General features: G+C 48.1%; 1 protein-coding gene across 1 annotated transcript in view; it reads left to right on the top strand.

Annotated features, from left to right (window-relative positions):
* The window catches only part of CLSTN3 (calsyntenin 3), a 126,093-nt gene that overhangs the window by 86,922 nt on the left and 16,015 nt on the right, over positions 1–23,156 (top strand). The window contains exons 9-15 of the mRNA XM_040361205.1: positions 528–640; positions 4,624–4,786; positions 8,342–8,392; positions 10,212–10,363; positions 12,367–12,515; positions 14,541–14,767; positions 19,805–19,969. Of these exons, the coding sequence (XP_040217139.1) occupies positions 528–640; positions 4,624–4,786; positions 8,342–8,392; positions 10,212–10,363; positions 12,367–12,515; positions 14,541–14,767; positions 19,805–19,969 (1,020 nt within the window). The remainder of the gene's footprint in view (positions 1–527; positions 641–4,623; positions 4,787–8,341; positions 8,393–10,211; positions 10,364–12,366; positions 12,516–14,540; positions 14,768–19,804; positions 19,970–23,156) is intronic.

Below are 23,156 nucleotides of genomic sequence, written 5' to 3'. Positions count from 1 at the left end.
TATGTACACGGACGGCGCATGAGCCGTTCGTAAAAAAACGTCAATCACGTCGGGTCACCATCCATTTACATAAAACACGCCCCCTCATCCTCATTTGAATTAGGCACGCTTACGCCGGCCCCATTTACGCTACGCCGCCGTAACTTAGGAGGCAAGTGCTTTGTGAATACAGCACTTGCCTCTCTGATTTACGGCGGCGTAGCGTAAATATGATACGCTACGCCGCCGTAACAATGCGCTCGGCTACCTGAATCTGGCCCAATGTTTTTAAAAGGGAAGTGAAGTGTAAAATGGAGAAAGCTGGAAGGTGATTGGCTGATTTGAATAACACTGATGTTTTCCCCTAGTTGTTATACAGTATATGAAACCAATGCAGTACTGTAGGGGGTGTGGTCTAGTGGGTGGGATCTAAGTTTGAATCTCCAGGTTTCGGATCTCTCACAGTGTACAGAAGTATCACTTTCTATTTATCTTTTTCTTATAATATCAAATTTGTGTTCTGTAACCCCTCCCCCTCCCACGAAAAGATGGCAGCTTCTCGCATTACACTTTGGCGGTTCACGGTTGCCGGATCTCCTTCCTCTATTGGTCCTTACTGGACAGCGCTCGGCCCGTCAAGTTCCTCTGGAAACTAGAACAGGTAATTACATGAGACCAGCCCTACGGGGAGGGGCCAGAAGGACACAACAAGGTGACATTGCAAAGAACGTCGTCTCCTTCCTCTGCTCGGGCCTTGTCCTTCCTGTTGTCTCTTCTACTTTCTCCTGCCATATTTTTCTGCCCTCCCTTCCTCTTTCTTTCTCCTGTCCTCATTTGAAGGTTGTGTCCTGTTTTTTCCATAACTCTCTTTTTCTCCTTACTTTGACCCTCTCCTCCTCTTTATCCTCTTCTTTTATCTCTTCTCCTTTCTTCTGCGTTCTTCTGTATTTCCCTCCCCTCTGTGACCTTCTGTCCTGTCCCTTTTAATTTCTGTCCTCTCCATTCCCCTGTGCTCTCATTCCTTTTTTTATTTTTTCACTCCTTTCTTCTGTGCTCCCCTGTTTTGTCCTCTTCTTTTCACTTTCTTCCTCTCCTTTCCTCTGTGCTCTCATGTCCTCTCCTTTCCTCTGTGCTCTCATGTCCTCTCCTTTCCTCTGTGCTTTCCTGTCCTCTCCTTTCCTCTGTGCTCTCATGTCCTCTCCTTTCCTCTGTTCTCTCATGTCCTTTCCTCTGTGCTCTCCTTTCCTCTGTGCTCTCATGTCCTCTACTTTCCTCTGTGCTTTCCTGTCCTCTCCTTTCCTCTGTGCTCTCCTGTTCTCTCCTTTCCCCTGTGCTCTCATTCCTTTTTTTTTTTCACTCCTTTCTTCTGTGTTTTCTTGTCCGCTTTTCTCTTCTGTGCTCCCCTGTTTTGTCCACTTCTTTTCACTTTCTTCCTCTCCTGTCCTCTGTGCTCTCATGTCCTCTCCTTTCCTCTGTGCTCTCATGTCCTCTCCTTTCCTCTGTGCTTTCCTGTCCTCTCCTTTCCTCTGTGCTCTCCTGTCCTCTCCTTTCCTCTGTGCTCTCCTTTCCTCTCTTTTCCTCTGTTCTCTCATGTCCTCTGCTTTCCTCTGTGCTCTCATGTGCTCTCCTTTCCTCTGTGCTCTCATGTCCTCTCCTTTCCTCTGTGCTCTCATGTCCTCTCCTTTCCTCTGTGCTCTCATGTCCTCTCATGTCCTCTCCTTTCCTCTGTGCTCTCCTATCCTCTCCTTTCCTCTGTGCGCTCCTGTTCTATCCTTTTCTCTGTGCTCTCCTGTCCTCTCCTTTCCTCTGTGCACTCCTGTTCTCTCCTTTCCTCTGTGCTCTCATGTCCTCTTCTTTTCCTCTGTGCTCTCCTGTCCTCTCCTTTCCTCTGTGCTCTCATGTCCTCTCCTTTCCTCTGTGCTTTCCTGTCCTCTCCTTTCCTCTGTGCTCTCCTGTCCTCTCATTTCCTCTGTGCTCTCGTGTCCTCTCCTTTCCTCTGTGCTCTCCTTTCCTCTCTTTTCCTCTGTTCTCTCATGTCCTCTGCTTTCCTCTGTGCTCTCATGTGCTCTCCTTTCCTCTGTGCTCTCATGTCCTCTCCTTTCCTCTGTGCTCTCATGTCCTCTCATGTCCTCTCCTTTCCTCTGTGCTCTCCTGTCCTCTCCTTTCCTCTGTGCGCTCCTGTTCTATCCTTTCCTCTGTGCTCTCCTGACCTCTCCTTTCCTCTGTGCACTCCTGTTCTCTCCTTTCCTCTGTGCTCTCATGTCCTCTCCGTTCCTCTGTGCTCTCATGTCCTCTCCTTTCCTCTGTGCTCTCCTGTCCTCTCCTTTCCTCTGTGCGCTCCTGTTCTATCCTTTCCTCTGTGCTCTCCTGTCCTCTCCTTTCCTCTGTGCTCTCATGTCCTCTCCTTTCCTATGTGCTCTCATGTCCTCTCCTGTCCTGTCCTTTCCTCTGTGATCTCAGGTCCTCTTTTTCACTCCTTTCTTCTTCTTCTTCTTCTTCTTCTTCTTTCTTCTGTGTTCTCCTCTCCTCTTTTTTTCTGTGCTCTCCTGTCTTGTCCTCTTCTTTTCACCCCCTTCCTCTTCTTTCTTCTGTGCTCTCCTGCCCTCTCCTTTCCTTTGTGCTCTCCTTTACTGCATGCTGTTCTATCCACTTCTCTTTGCTCTCCTCTCCTCTGTATGGTTTTGGTCTCTCCTCTTGCCTCCTCTGTACGTTTCCGGTCTCTCCTCCTGTATGGTTCTGTTCTCTCCTCTCTCCTCCTCTGTGCTCTCCTCTGTACGGTTCTGATCGCTCCTCTCTCCTCCTCTCCTCTCCTCTGTACTGTTCTGATCTCTCCTCTCTCCTCCTCTGTGCTCCTCTGTGCTCTCCTCTCCTCTGTACGGTGTTGGTCTCTCCTCTCTCCTCCTCTGTGCTCTCCTCTACTCTGTATGTTTCTGGTCTCTCCTCTTGTCTCCTCTGAACTCTCCTGTCCCCTTTACAGTTCTCCTCTCTCCTCCTCTGGTCTCTCCGCTCTCCTCCTCTGTGCTCTCCTCTGTACGGTTCTGGTCTCTCCTCTCTTCTCCTCTGTACGGTTCTGGTCTCTCCTCTCTTCTCCTCTCCTCTGTACGGTTCTGGTCTCTCCTCTCTTCTCTACGGTTCTGGTCTCTCCTCTCCTCTCCTCTGTACGGTTCTGGTCTCTCCTCTCCTCTGTACGGTTCTGGTCTCTCCTCCTCTTTGCTCTCTAGTTATCTTCTTGTCTTGTCCTCTTTTCTGTGCTCTCCTCTCCTCTGTACGGTTCTGGTCTCTCCTCTCTTCTCCTCACCTCTGTACGATTCTGGTCTCTCCTCTTTGCTCTCCTGTTTTCTTCTTGTCTTGTCCTCTTTTCTGTCCTCTCCTCTGTACGGTTCTGGTCTCTCCTCTCTTCTCCTCTGTACGGTTCTGGTCTCTCCTCTCTTCTCCTCTCCTCTGTACGGTTCTGGTCTCTCCTCTCTTCTCTCCTCTGTACGATTCTGGTCTCTCCTCTTTGCTCTCCTGTTTTCTTCTTGTCTTGTCCTCTTTTCTGTCCTCTCCTCTGTACGGTTTTGTTCTCTCCTCCTCTTTGCTCTCCAGTTATCTTTTTGTCTTGTCCTCTTTTGTGTCCTCTCCTCTACTCTTTATGGTTCTGGTCTCTCCTTTCTCCAGTTATCTTCTTGTCCTCTTTTCTGTGCTCTCCTCTCCTCTGTACGGTTCTGGTCTCTCCTTTCTTCTCCTCTGTACGGTTCTGGTCTCTCCTCTCCTCTGTACGGTTCTGGTCTCTCCTCCTCTTTGCTCTCCTGTTTTCTTCTTGACTTGTCCCCTTTTTTGTCCTCTCCTCTCCTCTGTACGGTTCTGGTCTCTCCTCTCCTCTGTCCAGTTCTGGTCTCTCCTCCTCTTTGCTCTCCAGTTATCTTCTTGTCTTGTCATCTTTTCTGTCCTCTCCTCTGTACGGTTCTGGTCTCTCCTCTCTTCTCCTCTCCTCTGTACGGTTCTGGTCTCTCCTCTCTTCTCCTCTCCTCTGTATGGTTCTGGTCTCTCCTCTCTTCTCCTCTCCTCTGTACGGTTCTGGTCTATCCTCTTCTCCTCTCCTCTGTATGGTTCTGGTCTCTCCTCTCTTCTCCTCGCCTCTGTACGGTTCTGGTCTCTCCTCTCTTCTCCTCTCCTCTGCACGGTTCTGGTCTCTCCTTTTTGCTCTCCTGTTTTCTTCTTGTCTTGTCCTCTTTTCTGTCCTCTCCTCTGTACGGTTCTGGTCTCTCCTCTCTTCTCCTCTGTATGGTTCTGGTCTCTCCTTTCTCCAGTTATCTTCTTGTCTTGTCCTCTTTTCTGTCCTCTCCTCTGTACGGTTCTGGTCTCTCCTCTCTTCTCCTCTGTATGGTTCTGGTCTCTCCTTTCTCCAGTTATCTTCTTGTCTTGTCCTCTTTTCTGTCCTCTCCTCTGTACGGTTCTGGTCTCTCCTCTCTTCTCCTCTCCTCTGTATGGTTCTGGTCTCTCCTCTCTTCTCCTCTCCTCTGTACGGTTCTGGTCTCTCCTCTCTTCTCCTCTGTATGGTTCTGGTCTCTCCTTTCTCCAGTTATCGTCTTGTCTTGTCCTCTTTTCTTCTATTAATTATGACCCTCACACTTTTTTCTCCTGTGCCCCTTTTTTTTCTATCAGGTGTGTGATGTAGAGTGGCATCATTATGCTCTGAGCCTCGAATTCCCAACCGTCTCCCTGTATGTGGATGGAGTGACGTACGATCCGGCACTGATTCATGATAATGGAGCCCTCACTCTTCCCAAACGTCAGGCCAGGCTCATGATTGGAGGCTGCTGGACAGGTGAGGGAGGACCCATTGGAACCATGGGAGGTTTTTGAGAATTGAGGTTGCAGAGGTCAAATGTATTGCAAGTCTTATCAAGATTTTATAACTAAAGTCTGTAGTGTTGACCTATTCTCTACACCAGGGGGAGGCAACCTGGGGGCCCTCAAGACGCTGCAGAACTACAAGTCCCATCATGCCTCTGGGAGTTATTGTAACTGCCAGTCTTGCAATGCCTCATGGGAAATGTAGTTCCACAACCGCTGGAGGGCTTCTGGGTGCCTGAGGAAAAGATGATCCGCACTCCAGTCTTGGCTCTTAAAAATGTGTAGAATTTATTAACAAGCCACAGTGGACAAACGCAAATAGGAATGGTTGACGCGTTTCAGCCTATAAGGCCTTAGTCATAACTGGGTGCCTACCCCTGCTCCACACAGTTCATATACTGGACATAAGGGTTGTGCACTGGAGTCTGGTAGGCATGGGGTACTTTTATGTAGATGGATGAACTGGGAGAAGATACATTGAGGTAGTAAAGGAAATAACAGAATGGACAATGCAAACTCTGTGTATGAAGCACCCCCCACAGACCACCTTCATTGATAGGAAGACGTAATAGCCATTCAGTTTGGCCTTATCTCATGTAATATGAATACTTGCTTTGAAAAATGAATGAAATGTTAATTTTGTAATATTTTTATTTCCCGTTTAATTTTATATAAGAATGAAAAATATCAAAATATAAAACCAGGCGTGGTCTACCGATCCCATTTAGACACCTAAATCCTATTGAGTTGACTCAATGTATCGATCCACTACATCAATCAATGTTGTGTATTAAGGGCCAGATTCACAGTTGTAATACGCCGGCGTATCTACTGATACTCCGGCGTATTTTCAAATTTGCCGCGTTGTAGCGTTGTTTTGAATCCTCGAAACAAGTTACAACGGCATTTGGCTAAGATCCGACTTCGTACGCCTTCGGATCTTAGGATGCAATACTTTGGCCACCGCTGGATTTTCATACCCCGCTCGTTTTCATACCCCGCTCATACCCCGCTCGTTTTCCAGCGTCGGGTATGCAAATTAGCTTTTACGTGTTCGTTACGTCGTCGTTAGTCTTTTTTCCCGTCGAAAAGTTTGGCCTGCTTTTTCATGGCTTAATTTTAGACAGCCCATGTTAAAGTATGGCCGTCGTTCCCGCGTCAAATTTCAATATTTTTTTTTTTTTGCGTAAGACGTCCGGGAATACGAAAGTACGTTACGCACGTCGCCATTCCAAAACATTACGTCGGGCGACGTCATTTCGCGCAATGCACGTCGGAAAATTTTCACACGGAGCATGCGCAGAACGTTCGGCGCGGGAACGCGCCTAATTTAAATGGTACACGCCCCATTTAAATTAGGCGGGCTTGCGCCGGACGGCTTTACGTTACACCACCGTAAGTTTACACGCAAGTGCTTGATGAATCAGGCACTTGCGCTGAAAACTTGCGGCGATGTAACGTAAAGACGATACGTTACGCAGCCCCATTTGTACATGAATCTGGCCCTAAATGTTTAGAAATATTTTTTTAAAAGAGGATAGCTTCAGAAAAATTCAGTGTTCTGATGAGACAGATTTAGGCCCGGATTCACAGACAGCGGCGCACATTTATGCCGCCGTAGCGTATCTCCTGTACGCTACGCCGACGCAGCGCAGAGAGGCAAGCACTGAATTCACAAAGCCAGTGCTCCCAACTGCGCTGGTTTTCCTAGGCGTAAGTCGACGTATGTGGAAGTGGGCGTGAGCCATGCAAATGAGGCGTGACTCCATGCAAATGATGGGCCGAGTGCCAGACAGATACGAATAACGAACGGCACATGCGCCGTCCCGTGGACGTATCCCACTGCGCATGCTCAGAATGACGTCGGAACTACTCCCTAAGATACGACGAATCACTGCCTATGACATGAATGTAACCTACGCCCAGCCCTATTCACGTAAAATGTAAACTACGTAAAATACACCGGCTTGTGGTGCAGCCCTTTGCATGAATGCTGCTGAGTTACACCTCTCCTTTATGGGGCATAACTTTACGACGTACGTATAACTTACGCGCACTTGCGTCGGGCGCACGTAGGTTTGTGAATCGCCGTATTTTCCTCATTTGCATATTTGAATAGAAAATCAATGGGAGCGCCAAATGTGTCCAGCGTAAATATGCGCCCACTCTACGCCGGGGTAGGCAAGTTACGTCGGTGGGATGAAGCCTGTTTTTAGGCGTACCTTAGCTTGTTGGTCCGGCACACAGATACGACGGCGCATATTTGCACTTACGCGGCGTATCTGGAGATACGTTGGTGCAAGTGCTTTGTGAATCCGGGCCTTTCCCTCTATATAAACTATTAAGAAGTGGTCAGGGTCAGGTTTCATCCAGTCCCAGAGATACTTTAGGACAGCTGAGGGAGGAACATATAACTAAATACTGTACATGATACTGTTATTTGCACCGACAGTTACATTTTCAGGACAAGCTTTCAGGGGCCTATATCAACCTTTCCAACACAGAGGGGCCCTTGAAATAACATTCTGGTCTCAGGGAACCCTCTGCTAAAAATTACTATGGGCTAGATTCAGATAGGTTAGCGGATCTTTAGATCCGCGTAACCTATCTGATTTACGTTACGCCGCCGCTATTTTTTGAGGCAAGTACTTTATTCAGAAAGCACTTGCCTCTAAAGTTGCGGCGGCGTATCGTAAATTCCCAGGCGGAATTCAAATTCCGCGGTTAGGGGGAGTGTACTATTTAAATCAGGCGCGTCCCCGCGCCGATCCAACAGCGCATGCGCCGTCCGCAAATTTTTCCAGCATGCATTGCTCCAAAGGACGTCGCAAGGACGTCATTGGTTTTGACGTTAACGTAAATTATGTCCGGCCATATTCGCAAACGACTTACGCAAACGACGTAAAAAATTCAAAACTCGGCGCGGGAACGACGGCCATACTTAACATAGGATACGCCGCACTTACCCCTGCTATAGCAGGGGTAACTTTCCGCCAGAAAAAGCCGAACGCAAACGACGTAAAAAAAAAGTGCCGGGCGGTCGTTCGTTTCTGAATCGGCGTAAATGCTCATTTGCATATTTGACGCGTAAAAGATATGGAAGCGCCACCTAGCGGCCGGCCTGGAATTGCAGCCTAAGATCCGACGGTGTAAGTCACTTACACCTGACGGATGTTAGGGATATCTATGCGTAACCTGATTCTATGAATCAGGCGCATTGATACGATGGCCGGACTCAGAGATACGACGGCGTATCTTCTTTATGAATCCGGCCCTATATCTACAACTCACGGTACATTAGTGTGATGGTCAGTGAGAAAAATGTTCCTTACACTTGGGGGTCGCTGGGAAGAATTGCCCCCCTTACAGAGAGCTAAAAAGATCAATGGTGTCTGTGGGAACTTCTCTGAGAGGCAGAAATTGCAGAAGGAACTCCTATAGAGAGGAGAAGATTGAAATAGATTAAAAGTTATGAAAAAGAGGTAAAATGTTTAAAACAACATAAACAATGTTTTATTTTCAACAGATGAGAAGTTTTCGGTGAGAGTGAATGACAATGAAGTGTCAAGATCCTCAGGTATGTTGTCCCCATTATGTCTGTATATACAGTATAATATATACTGCTCTGTGCTCTCCTCTCCAATCTGCTCCCATGTCCTGTCCTCTCCTCTCTCCTGTCCTCTCCTCTCCTACCTCTGTGTTATTCTGTCCTCTCCTCTCCTCTGTATTCTCCTGTCCTCTCCTCTCCAATGTCCTCTCCTCTCTGATCTAATTTCCCCTGTGCTCTCTTGTCCTCTCCTTTCCTTTGTGTTCTCTTCTCAAATCCTTTCTCCTCTCCTGTGCTCTCCTCTCCTCCCTCTGTGCTCTCTACCCCTTTCCTTTCTTCTCTTCTACCCTCCCCTGTTCTCTTTTCTCTGCTGTCCTGTCCCCTCCTCACCTCTACTCTAACCCCCCCCCCCCCCCAACTATTCTTCTCGCTCCTCTCCACTCCTGTCCTGTACTCTCCTCTCCCCTGTGCTCTATTGTTTTCTCTTTTCCCCTCTGCTCTCCTCTTCTCTATGCTCTTTTGTCCTCTCCTTTCCTTTGCATTCTCTCCTCTCCTCTGTGTTCTCTTCTCCTCTCTGCTCTCCTTTCCCCTGTGCTCTCTTGTCCTCTCCTTTCCTTTGTGTTGTCCTATCCACTCCTCTCCTCTGTGTTTTCTTATCCTCTCCTCTCAAATCCTTTCTCCTCCTCTGCGCTCTCCTCTCCTTCCTCTGTGCTCCTCTCCTCTGTGCTCTCTTCCCCCTTCCTCTCTTCTCTTCTGTCCTCTCCTGTTTTCTTCTCTCTGCTGTCCTGTCCCCTGGTCACCTCTCCTCTAATCTTCCCTTCTTCTCCTTTCTCTTATCCTGTCCTCTCCTCTGTGCTCTCTTGTTTTCTCCTTTCCCCTCTGTGCTCTTTTGTTCTCTCCTCTCCTCTGTGTTTTCTTATCCTCTCCTCTCAAATCTTTTGTCCTCCTCTGCGCTCTCCTCCCCTCCTTCTGTGCTTCCCTGTTCTCTCCTCTCCTCTGTGCTCTCTTCCCCGTTCCTTTCTTCTCCTCTCTCTGCTGTCCTGTCCCCTCCTCGCCTCTCCTCTACCCCCTCACCCCTCTTCTTCTCTCTCCTCTCCTGTCCTGTACTCTCCTCTCCCCTGTGCTCTCTTGTTTTGTCCTCTCCTCTCTCCTCTGTGCTCTTTTGTCCTCTCTTTTTCTTTGCGTTCTCCTATCCTCTCCTCTCCCCTCCTCTGTGTTCTCTTCTCCTCTTCTCTGTGTTCTCTTCTCCTCTCCTTTCTCCTCCTCTGCGCTCTCTTCCCTCTGTGCTTCCCTGTTTTCTCCATTCCTCTGTGCTCTCTTCCCCTTTCCTTTCTTCTCTTCTGTACTCTCCTGTTCTCTTCTCTATGCTGTCCCCTGGGCACCTCTCCTCTAATCCCCCCTCTCCTGTTCTGTCCTCTCCTTCCTCTGTGCTCCCCTGTCCTCTCGTCTGTTCCCTTTTGCCCTTTCCTTTGTTTTCTTCTGTGCTCTCCTGTCCCCTCCTCTCCTCTTTGCTCTCTTCTCCTCTTTAATCTCCTTTTCTTTCTTCTCTCCTGTCCCCTCCTCTCCTCTTTGCTCTCTTCTCCTCTATACTCTCCAATTTTTTCTTCTCTCCTGTCCTCTCCTCTCCTCTTTGCTCTCTTTCTCCTCTTCCTTCTGCTCTCTTATCCTCTCCTCTCCTCTTTGCTCTCCTCTTCTTTCTTCTCTCTTCTCCTCTGTGCTCTCCTCTTCCTTCTGCTCTCCTATCCCCTCCTCTCCTCTTTGCTCTCTCCTCCTCTGCACCCTCCTCTTCTTTCTTCTCTCCTCTCCTTTCCGCTATCCTGCTCATTTCAAACTCTTTCTGTTGTTCCAGGCACTTCTGCGGGCCGATTCCTGCGTGGTTATATCTCTGGCCTGTCCCTTCGGTTGGGTCCGGTGGATTCTCGGGAAGTGATCGAGTGTCTCTACTCCTGTAAGGAGGGTCTGCAGTACACCGACTTCGACAGTCTGGGGAAAGGAATGAAGGTAAAAGTCAGGAACACGACTTGGAATCTCCACGTATCCTCATCCTTGGTTAACATTTCATTTAAATATCAGTCCCTCTGTACCAGGGGTGTCCAAACTTTCTAAACTAAGAGCCAGTTTACTATCCTTCAGACTTTAGGGGGGCCAGACTGTGGCTGGTGGGAGTACAAAAATGCCATGCCGTCAATGGGAATAAGCAATACCCCATCATTGTTATCACTTGGAGAAATAGTGCCCCTTTGTTGACATCCATCAAGAATAGTGCCCCATCATTGGTATAGGAGGAATTTGGAGGAATAAACAGTGGTGGGAGCAGTGCCCCATTGTTGGTGTAATAGGTGTAATAGTGCCTATAACGGTCACCACCGTTTACGATATTCCCAATCCATTGCCCCACGACAGCTTATCCGACAGTCCGACAGACATCAGACACGACCCATTTCATTTCCCAGAATAACGAGACTTCACACGCAGCTCTGTTACTGGTTTCAAAATGAATGAATGAATACTCTTAATGGTATCTTAGCTTTCTTAAATAGAGTACAAGCATGTTACAGTTAATCACAGGGACAAAGACACACTCCACCCACACATCACACACCTTCTCTTAGACAATGACATTCAGACGAGTTAGTCATTATCCAGACAGCCTGTCTCCGCATACAGCTTGACAAGTCACATTCCACATCTTATACTTTTCACACAAAACAGTGGCCCAGATTCAGGTAGAATTTGCCCCTTTTTTACAGAGGCACAGGGCAGCGTTTTTGCCCTGCGCCCCCGCAAAATTTACTGCGCTGCACGCGATTGACGGAGAAGGAGCTCCGTAAATTGCGTGTGCGCTCTTCAAAATTGCCCTGCGTAAGGGCGCCTAATGTAAATGATCCCGTAGGGGGCGGGAATCATTTAAATTAGGCGCGCTCCCACGCCGAGCATAGAGCGCATGCTCCGTCGGGAAACTTTCCCGACGTGCATTGCGGCAAATGACGTCGCAAGGACGTCATTTGCTTCCAAGTGAACGTGAATGGCGTCCAGCGCCATTCACGAATCACTTACGCAAACGACGTGAAATTCAAATTTCACGACGCGGGAACGGCGGGTATACTTTAGCATTGGCTGCCCCTACTATTAGAAGGGGCAGCCTTACGCTAAAGACGCCGTACGGAAACTCCATAACTTGCGTACGCAGGGCCCGTGCAACATTGTGAATCGGTGTTAGTATGCAATTTGCATACTATACACTGAGCCCCCTAGCGGTCATCGCAAGAATGCAGCCTAAAATCTGCGTGGCATAAGAACCTTATGCCAAGCAGATTTTAGGCTGCAGTCGGCGTTACGATGTTCCTGAATCAGGAGCATTCGTAACGCCGGAGCAAGTCAGCAATTGCACTGCGTAACTATGGTTACGCAGGCGCAATTGCTCTCTGAATCTGGGCCAGTGTTATTAGCATACATAATGAAAGGTCTTAGGAGCAGACCTAATTAGCACAATGGACACAAAACAGTATTAGCATCACACAATGGAATGTCTAGGAGCAGACGCAATTAACACCTCAAAAGCATGTGTCCCCCCCATTGAATGAAAACACTCCATTTGGAGTCAGACTTTACCAACCTGTAATATTCCAAGATATCCTGCAAAACATGAATTATCATTTATCAGTCACCCTATGCCCAAAATGGGCACAGGGTGACCCTAGACCCAAGAGTCATTAGTGACGCTGGCACAGGAGTACCCCCCATCCTTCCAAAGTCTCTGGGTGTCCCGGGCCATTCTGTTACAGTGCCCCATCATTGGCATCAGTGAGAGAAATAGTGCCCCAAGGGCTGGGTAAAGGCAGGCAAAGGGCCACATCCGGGCCACAGTTTGGAGACCACTGCTCTATACTATGCTGCTTACTTGCCACTTGAGGTTCCTTTTATATTTTCGGGAAACCTTTTGTCTTGGATTTCCTCTGAGCCGCACATGTTGATTGTGTGATATCTTTGACCTTTGCCCTCAGGTTCATGTGAACCCCGCTCAGTCCCAGCTGTCCCTGGAAGGGGATGACGCCGTCTCCTTCAGCCGAGCTCTGCAGCACGTCGAATACCTCAACTCTCTACAGTTTCCAACACCGGGCGTTCGACCCCTGAAACTGAAGACTTCCGTCAGGTGGGTGTACCGAGTGCTGCCCAATGTTAGGGGTCATTGGCTGTGCCTATCCTAATATTGTGTGGTTATGGTTCTGACCTATGCCATTCAACTGACCTCAGTTAGAGGGCTCTGCGACTCCTCCAGGAAGTGAAAAGGCTCTGATGCAAAAAAAAAAATGAGCCAATGGAATTGATTTATTATTCTTTATTATTTATTCATTATTATTATTTTTATATATATATATTTTATAATATACATATATATATATATATATATATATATAATTTATTAATTATTATTATTTGTGTATATATATATATATATATATATATATATATATATATATATATATATATTTTTATATTTTTTATATATATATATATATATATATATATATATATATATATATATATATATATATATATATATATATATATATATATATATATATGATTTATTTATTTTAATTATTATTTTTTATTATTTATTATTATTATTATTATTAATTCAAAATGCTAACCACACACAACCTCGCCCCCCATCTACATCACCAACCTCATCTGCAGATATCGCACAAATCGTCCCCTCCGCTCCTCTACCCCCGTCTGCTCACATCCCAGAGCAGACGGATATAGAGGAGCCCTATAAAAGTCTATGGGGCTCATTATCTGTAGCAGACAGAAGTAGGGCAGCCCAATAGAAGTGTCAGGTCACCTGTGGCCAGGTGACAAGTGCACCCCCCGTTGGGGTCAGGGATGCACCACAGGTTAGTGAACACTATGGCCGACTGCTGCGGTTAGAGAGGAAGCATGAGCCCAAGATCGCCCAGGGCGCAGAGTCTGAGACACAGCTTTGTGTTCACCAGAGCCTCTAGTGGTGAGGATGACCTTCGCCGCAGCTGGATCCAGGTCGCGACCCCTGGGATCCCCTAGGTCACGCTCCGCAGGGAGAGAGGGGAAGCAGCAAGCAGGACAAGCGGTAGTGATGGGTAAGCCGAGGTCGGGGCAACAGGCAGACAAGGGTAACGGAGGGACAGGCAAAAGGTCAGGGTCACAGGCAAACAGGAGAAGTCAGGGATGAGCCAAAAACGGTACACAGGAAGGTAATCGTAGCACACTGCAGACAGGAACTAAAGCTAACAACATGGTTGAACAGCACTGCAGGCCTGTAGTGCAATAGTTAATATAGACTTCCTGGGATGGCCTGGGTGGGGCCATACAGGAAGGAGAGGAAATAAGAAGGTAACCAGAACAGAGTCAGGCCTTTAATGGACAGATGGAGACAGGTAAGCTGCCAGACTATTGCATATCCATGACAAGAAGTCTATGAGGTTCTACTGCACAGGCATGGCCAAGTTGAGAATGCGGAGGGCTGAATGTACATGCAAAAGGGGGAAGATGGGCTTTGTTAGGTCAAAAAGAATAAGTGCACTTTGCAGGAAAGTGCGCTAATTCTTTTAAAAATGTCTTAAACAGTAACCCTCAGTTTCCATAGTAACCAATTTTATTTCATTAAAGAGGAAGTAAACCCAACAAAACAAAAAACAAAAAAAAAGCATACTAGCTCATTAAGAATTACTTACCTGAGATCGAAGCCCCCGCAGCGGCCCTCGTTCCTCCCCTCCACCGCTGCCATCTCACTTCCTTGTGTGGCGGCTCCGGGAGCTGTGACTGGCCGGAGCCGCGATGACGTCACTCCCACACATGCGCGTGAGAGCTGTCAGGGACGGCACAAGCCCATTTAGAAAACGACAATCCTATCTATTTACCACTTGATCATAAAATAAAAGCTCCTGAAGAAGCGGCTAAACCCGCGAAACATGTTGAGCAACAAATTTGTATTTTTCTTTGGGTAACGATAGGATGTTACAAAGTTTCTTCATGATTTAATCGTCTATTCTATGAATATGTTAACCTATATGATTTTGTAATAAAATCTTTTTGTAGTTTCTATATTTTGACTGTATTATCAGATAATATAGGGGACCATAGAAGTCCACTCCCAGCCTCTTCCCAATCTCTAGTGTTCATTTCGCTTCTTCAGGTGTGTCAGTGACGAAGGATGTCTCTCGGTGCCAGATCTGGACGGCTACCTTGTGGTTCTACAGCCGGATGCCCCACAGGTCCAACTGACGGGGTCCTCTCGGTCTGCACACCCCATGTTCGACTTCCAGGGGCCACTCGGGGTCCCGATATTCCCAGATCTGAGGATTACTTGCACCGTATCTCATTCATTAACTCCAAATAAGCTTGAAAGAGCTCCAAGAGCAGGTAAGGGGCCCTGTTCTGTCACAAAAACTCCTAATTCGTGTAGCAAGGTCCCCGACCCTCCTTTGGTCCAATGAGAACCTCCAGTGCCAGAGATAGCTGATATCCTTCTGTATATGGTGGGTCGTCAGGCATGGTGGGTGTAAAGTAGCTAAAGTTATTGGGCGCCAGACGCTTCTTAAATGCAAACAAGAGTTTTAGCCAGATTCACGTAGCTGTGCCTAACTTTAGGCGGGCGTAGCGCATCTCATATACGCTACGCCGCCGTAAGTTAGAGAGGCAAGTGCTGTATTCACAAAGAACTTGCGTCCTAAGTTACGGCGGCGTAGTGTAAATGGGCCGGCGGAAGCCCGCGTAATTCAAAGTAGGCTGTAGTGGGCGTGTTGCATGGTAATGAATTGTGACCTCATGTAAATGACGCGCCGAACGAACGGCGCATGCGCCGTCCGTGAACGTATCCCAGTGCGCATGCTCAAAATCACGTCGCAAATAGTCAATGCTTTCGACGTGAACGTAACTTACGCCCAGCCCCATTCACAGACGAGTTACGCAAACGACGTAAAACGTGAAAAATTTTACGCTGTTCCGATGTCCATACTTAATATTGGCTGCGCCATCTTTTTGGTGGTTTATCTTTACGCCTGAAAACACCTTACGTAAACTGCGTATCTTTACTGCGACGGGCATACGTACGTTCGTGAATAGGCGTATCTTGCTGATTTACATATTCTAGGCGTAAATCAGCGTACACGCCCCTAGCGCCCAGCGTAAATAGACAGCTAAGATACGACGGCGTAGGAGACTTACGCCGGTCGTATCTTAGCAACATTTAAGCGTATCTCAGTTTGAGCATACGCTTAAATATACGACGGAGCGGATTCGGAGTTACGGCGGCGTATCTACTGATACGCCGTCGTAACTGTACCTGAATCCAGCTATTTATTTCTAGACATGTGCACTGTTTCATTCATTCGTTTTTTTGCTTTTTTCGGAAGTTCAGGAAATTAGAAAATTCAGAATTCCGAATTTTCGAATTTCCAAAAAAGCAAAAAACGAAAACAAATTTTTCAAATTTCCTGAATTTCCGAAAGAATAAAAAAAAACGAATGATACGAAAACGAAAAATAACATTTCCCATTTTCGATTTTTCAAATTTTGCAATTTCTAATTTTCTAATTTTTGAATTTTTGAATTTCGGAAATTTTGGAATTTCGGAAATTTTTGGAATTTCGGAATTGCAAATTTCGAAAATTCGGAAATTTATAAATTTGGAAATGTGAAAATTCGGAAATTCGGAAAATTCCAAAATTCAGAAATTCAGAAATTCGGAAAATTCCAAAATTCAGAAATTCGGAAAATTCGGAAATTTTGAAAATCCGAAAATTCGGAATTAACAAATTTCTTAAAATTCGCTAAAAAAACGAATTAGAAACTAAACGAATTGCACGTGTCTATTTATTTCTCTTAACAAACTTTTTGAGGGAGAGAGGGAGCAGGACTGCAAGCCGTAGTCTCAACCCTACGCCACTCTCTTACTTCTGGATAGGTCCCTCAGACAGCCCAGCAGCCAGATGCCCCTGGGATAGGCCCAATCACCGGCCTAGCAACCCAGGCAGCACAACACACGTCCACCTAAACAGCTGTCCAGGTGGCATAGAACCCCGATCACCTGACCCCACCCAAATATATAGGTTCTCCCAGCAGGCCAAGGGATTCAAGAAAATCCTTGCCTGTTGGTTTGAGACACCCCATTCATTCCTAATCTGTCCTTGCAGTGCACTTGTTTTATCTAATGTCACCAGGTACCCGGCCACAGGCCCGTCGCTACAGGACAGGCAAAACAAACAATTGCTTGGGGCCCAGAGCTGGCCTGGGGCCCCCAAATTCCCCTTCCCAGGCCGAGCTCCTCTTCCTTCCACTTGGAGTCCTGTCAGTCCGGCCGGGTACCGCGCGTGGTACAGTTGATTCAGTTTCCTGTTCCCGGCCGGACTGACAGGAAGTGCACACTGAGTGCTCATTTCCTTTCAGCCCGGCCGGGAAGACAGGAAACTGAATCAACTGTACCGCACGATACCCGGCCCGGGCACTATCTGATAGGGGACTGGGGAAGAGGCAGGGGGAAGAGGAGCTCAGCCACGCAGGAAGGGGAGGTAAGAATAGAAAAAAAAATTGTGCAGCGTTAACGTAGGCCTTGCATGCGGGGGGGGGTGCTTGGGGCCCCCCCATTTTGCTTGGGGCCCCCAAATTCCTTCAAACGGCCCTGCCCAGCCACCTAGTGACAGATGAAAGAAGTGCAGCAATTCCAGATTGAGGTGAAATCAGTTGATCCCCTAACAATTGGCCAAGGCAACTATACCTGGCAGGTAGAGTTAAACATCAGGGTGCTACACAGCTAAAAAAAGTAATTAAGGCCATGTTGCCGACAAGTCGAGTTGGTCCTGCAACTATGAAGGCACTATCAGAGGCACTATCAGAGGCACTATCAGAGGGGAGGAGGCCAATCAAAGCGCAAGGAACTCCTAGCATCCTTTGGAGGGACCCTAGCGTTCCAAGGAACACTGGTTGAGAATGGATGGTCTATAGCAGGGGGTCTCCTTACTTTTAAAGCAAAGGGCCAGTTTACGGTCTTTCCGACTTCAGGGGGCCGAATTCTGACCAGTTGGGGTAGAAAGTGCCCCAGGGCCCGAGCATCAGTGAGAATAAACATGGCCCCAGTGTTGGTGGGCAGTAGGAGGAGGACTAGTGCTCCATCATTGCTATCAGTCTAAGAAATTGTGCCCCGTTGTTGGTGCCATTGGAAGGAATAGTGCCTCATATCATTGGGAGCAATACTGCCCCAAGGGCCGGATAAAGGCTAGCAAAGGGCCACATCCGGCCCTTGGGCCGCAGTTTGGAGACCCCCCGGTCTATTGCCTGCATCACACAATCCTCTTAGAGGTCTTTCAAAATTAAAGTCCCCACAGAGCAACAATCTTGACCAGAATATGGTTTTTATTTTTTTCTGTAAATTTTTTTGGTAAATAAGTAAGTTTTCTACTTCGATTACGTGCACTGGTGAGGTGGCACTGATGGGCCCCGGTGAGGCGGCACTGTTGGACACTGATAGGCGGCACTGATGGACACTGATAGGCAGCGCTGGTATTCGGCACTGATGGGCACTCATAGGTGGCACTGATGGGCACTCATAGGTGGCACTGATGGGCACTCATAGGCGGCACTGATGGGCACTCATAGGTGGCACTGGGCACTCATAGGCGAAACTGATGGGCACTCATAGGCGGCACTTATGGGTGGCACTGATGGGTACTTATGGGTGGCACCGATGGGCACTGTGGGGTGGCACTGATGGACACTGTGGGGTGGCACTGATGGACACTGTGGGGTCCATGTTGCCAGTCAGTGCCCATTTGTGGGCACTGATTGGCATCTATTCTGTTTTTTTTTTTCACTGCCCTTCCCTGGTGGTCCAGTGTGGGCTTCCCTGGTGGTCCAGTGTTGGCATCCGAGGGGGGGGGGGCTGCGCTGATAAACAATCAGCCCGAACCCCCCCTGTCAGGAGAGCCTCCGATCGGCTCTCCTCTACTCTCATCTCTCAGACGCGAGTGAGGAAGAGCCATCAACGGCTCTTCCTGTTTACATCGTGATCAGCTGTGATTGGACACGGCTGATCACGTGGTAAAGAGTCTCCGCCGGAGGCCCTTTACCGAGATTGGAGGTGCAGGGTGTCAGATTGACACCCCGCATCACTGATCGCTGCGCGCCCCCACGGGCGCGCGCCCCCACGAAATCCTGCAGGACGTCCATAGACGTCCAGTCAGGATTTCACAACCACTTCCCGGACGTCAATTGTCTATTCACCGGGCGGAAGTGGTTAAAGAATTTAGAACATTTAGAAATTTCCGAATTTTTTGTAAATTTGAAAATTCTAAATTTTGTAAATTCAAAAGTTTGTCAATTAGATATTTCAGAAATTCTGCATTGTTGAATTTCCAAATTTTCTCATTTTCCGAACTTTCGAATATCCTAAATTCCGAATTCTGAATTTATGAATTTACAAAAAATGTAAAAAACGAATGTAACGAAAACTAACACATTTTTCGGCAGTGCACATGTCTAGTGGCTGTGGGGCAGATCCACAAAAGAATTACGCCGGCGTATCTAGTGATATGCCGCGTAATTTTAAATTTCCTGTGTCGTATCTTTGTTTTGTATCCACAAAACAAAGATACGACTGCATCTGGGATCGATCCGACAGGCGCACGTCTTAGTACGCCGTCGGATTGTAGATGCATTTTTCCGCCGGCCGCTAGGTGGCGTTTCCGTCGAATTCCGCATCGAGTATGCAAATTAGCTAGTTACGGCGATCCACGAACGTACGTCCGGCGGCGCATTTTTTTACGTCGTTTGCGTTCGGCTTTTTCCGGTGTATAGTTACCCCTGCTATTATGAGGCGTACTCAATGTTAAGTATGGCCGTCGTTCCCGTGTCGAATTTTTAATTTTTTTACGTTGTTTGCGTAAGTCATTCGCGAATAGGGATTTGCGTAGAATGACGTCACCGTCGTAAGCATTGGCTTGTTCCGGTTTAATTTCGAGCATGCGCACTGGGATACCCCCACGGAAAAAAAAAAACGTTGTTTACGTCGGGTCACGATGTATTTGCATAAAACACGCCCCCATCACATCCATTTGAATTCCGCGCCCTTACGCCGCCAAAGATACACTACGCCGCCGTAACTTACGGCGCAAATTCTTTGAGGCGGCATAGTGTATCTTAGATACGCTACGCCAGACGCAAATATGCGCCGAAGTACGTGGATCTGCCCCTATGACTTTATTGTTATGTGAGGATATTTCTATATCCCTCTGTCTTGCTATCAAAATAAACTTTGCCAAGTTCCTCAACTGTAGCAAAATTTTGTGGATTTCTTTTGTTTGAATAACCGAAAAATATCGACATAAATATCGGGACAAATCATCTTTTGATCCAATTAAAAATGATGCAGTTTTAATAAATGACTTTCCTTGGTGTCTCCCGTAGATGTACAGTCTCCGGATGGAATAGAGTGCTCTATTGAACGGTGTGAGATCGGCGTAGTGGGCGAGGACCTGAACCAGGAGTACGAGAGCCTCTCTCTGGATGTCTCTTCTGCGTGGCAACGTGGCCTTGAGACCGAGAACAACTCCCGCAGCCTCCGTATCACAGGTGATGAGTTCTCCTCCTAGACCTTCCTGCTTCCCCTAGATATTCTTTGCTACTATCTCCAAGGTAGAACCATGAAGATTCTGTGTACATTGGAGCTCACAGCTTCCTTCATGAGGACCTACATGTGGCTATGCTGTCTGCATGGTGGCTATGGGGCCCTGGGAGGATGGGAGATGACCAGGGCCGGTGCTACCACTAAGCAAATTAGGCAGCCGCCACTCCGTTTACACATAGTGTCAGAGGTGCGCAGCGCCTGGCGGAGGACTGTGTCCCGACTCCCGAATGAATGGAAGCAAGCAAAAATTCATTGATGGGCGCTGGTGAGGCTGCATTGATGGGCACTGGTGAGGCTGCATTAATGGGTGCTGGTGAGGCTGCATTGATGGGCACTGGTAGGCTGCATTTGATGGGCGCTGGTGAGGCTGCATTTGATGGGTGCTGGTTAGGAGTGCAACGGATCAAAAAACTTACTGTTCGGATCGTTCCTCGGATCAGGAGTCACGGATCGGATCATTTTTCGGATCGTCAAAAATTGTTCACCCCCCCACCAACTATAGTACCCCCTCTGTGCAGAGACCCCCCCTCCTCTCAGTACAAGAGACCCCCCCCCTCCTCTCAGGGCAAGAGACCCCCCCTCCTCTCAGTACAAGAGACCCTCCCCTCCTCTTAGGGCAAGAGACCCCCCCTCCTCTCAGGGCAAGAGACCCCCCCCTCGGGCAGTACAGACACTCCCAGCGTGTGTCCCACGAGTGCGGGCTCCTCCTCTGTGGGTTTAAACAGAGGAGGGCCGCTGCCGGGTGTTCCAAGATGGCCGCGGCTCCGGAGCTAGACCGAAGCCGCAGCCTTTCCTAATGTTATTCCTGCGGCTCCGGAGGTAGGCCATAACGTTAGGAAAGGCCGCGGCTTCGGTCTATATGGAATGCAATCCTGGTAATTAATGCCCCTTTAATACCCTTCTACCGTTTGTGAAATCTGAACGGGGTCGTGGTTGAGTTCCTGCACCTATTTTCAGAGGAAAAAAGCTCTGTATATATATATATATATATATATATATATATGTTAGTGCTGTCAAGCGATTAAAATTCCTAATCGCGATTAATCGCATTAATGTCATAGTTAACTCACGATTAATCGCGCGATTAAGGAGGTTCACCCTTTAAAAAATTTTTTTTGTGTTTTCTTATTTTTTTTTTTTTTTTTTATAATATTAAATTGTGTTTTTTTAATTTTTTTACATTTTGATCACTTTTATTGCTGTCACAAGGAATGTAAACATCCCTTGTGACAGCAATAGGTGGTGACAGGTACTCTTTATGGAGGGATCGGGGTCTAAAAGACCTCCGAGCCCTCCTTTGCACTTCAAAGTATTCAGATCGCCGAAAACTGCGATTCTGAATACTGTGTACTTTTTTAAATCCGGCGCCATTGGCAGCCGAGAAACCCGGAAGTGACGTCATGACGCCGCTTCCGTGGTTTCAATGCGGAGACTGAATCAAAGCCGTTTACGGCTTCGTGTCAGTCTCCGCCTGAACACAGAACGCGGCGGATCGAGGATCGGGTCTCCCGGTGGGACGGGAGGCCCGGTCAGAGCGGCGAAAGGCGGCGGGAGGGGGGGGATGTCCCCTCCCGCTCCTCCGGCATAACAACCGAGCGGCTTTTAGCCGCATCGGTTGTTATGTTTGGATAGCCGATCGCCCGCTCTAAACAACGGTACCGGGATGATGCCTGCTGCTGCAGGCATCATCCCGGTATAACCCCCCGAACGCCGAGGACGCATATATGCGTCCCGTCGGCGTGAAAGGGTTAAGAGGTACGTGCTGACAAAAAAAAAAATGTTTTAAAGGGTGAACCTCGTTAATCGCGCGATAAAAAAATTGACGGCGTTAAAATGGGTTTGTGTTAACGCTGTTAAAAACGCGTTTAACTGACAGCACTAATATATATATATATTTATTATTAAAGGGCCCAGAGGTCCCCAGGGCCCTGGGTGGCAACCCCCCCTTTTTAAAAAAAAAATATATATATTTTTTATATATACTTTTTATTTCTTTTTTTATTAAAGGGCCCAGAGTGTCCCAGGGCCCCGGATGGCTACCCCACTTTTTTTATATATATATTTTTCTTTATTTCTTCTTTTTTTTGTAAAGGCCCCCCCCCCACCTCTCAATTTGTGGCAGCCCCCCCGCTTCTCAATTTCAGGCGGCAGCACCCCCCCCCCCCCCCCACTCTCGGTTCTCCAGGGGGCTGTGTAAGGGGCCCTATAATTCCTGATGGCGGCCCTGGTGGGCACAGAGCCCCAAAAGTTTACATGCACTGTATCTCCACTGGAACAAGGGGTACTACATGGATGGAATAATGGTGCTGGGGGGGGGGATATCAAGGGTTTATGGGGGAAAACAATGCTGAGGGGGGATCTGGGGTGTATAGGGGGTAGCAATGCTTGGGGTAGCTTGGGTGGCTATAGTGCTATAGCTATCAGGGATGTAGAGAGGCCACAGTGTAGGGGGTATCAGGGATGTAGAGAGGCCACAGTGTAGGGGGTATCAGGGATGTAGAGGGGCCACAGTGTAGGGGGTATCAGGGATGTAGAGAGGCCACAGTGTAGGGGGTATCAGGGATGTAGAGAGGCCACAGTGTAGGGGGTATCAGGGATGTAGAGAGGCCACAGTGTAGGGGGTATCAGGGATGTAGAGAGGCCACAGTGTAGGGGGTATCAGGGATGTAGAGAGGCCACAGTGTAGGGGGTATCAGGGATGTAGAGAGGCCACGGTGTAGGGGGTATCAGGGATGTAGAGAGGCCACAGTGTAGGGGGTATCAGGGATGTAGAGAGGCCACGGTGTAGGGGGTATCAGGGATGTAGAGAGGCCACAGTGTAGGGGGTATCAGGGATGTAGAGAGGCCACGGTGTAGGGGGTATCAGGGATGTAGAGAGGCCACAGTGTAGGGGGTATCAGGGATGTAGAGAGGCCACAGTGTAGGGGGTATCAGGGATGTAGAGAGGCCACGGTGTAGGGGGTATCAGGGATGTAGAGAGGCCACAGTGTAGGGGGTATCAGGGATGTAGAGAGGCCACAGTGTAGGGGGTATCAGGGATGTAGAGAGGCCACAGTGTAGGGGGTATCAGTGATGTAGAGAGGCCACGGTGTAGGGGGTATCAGGGATGTAGAGAGGCCACGGTGTAGGGGG

This window comes from Rana temporaria, chromosome 8 (genome assembly GCF_905171775.1).
Source record: "Rana temporaria chromosome 8, aRanTem1.1, whole genome shotgun sequence".
NCBI classification, from domain to species: Eukaryota; Metazoa; Chordata; class Amphibia; order Anura; family Ranidae; genus Rana; species Rana temporaria.
This window is presented reverse-complemented; position numbering and strand designations above follow the sequence as displayed.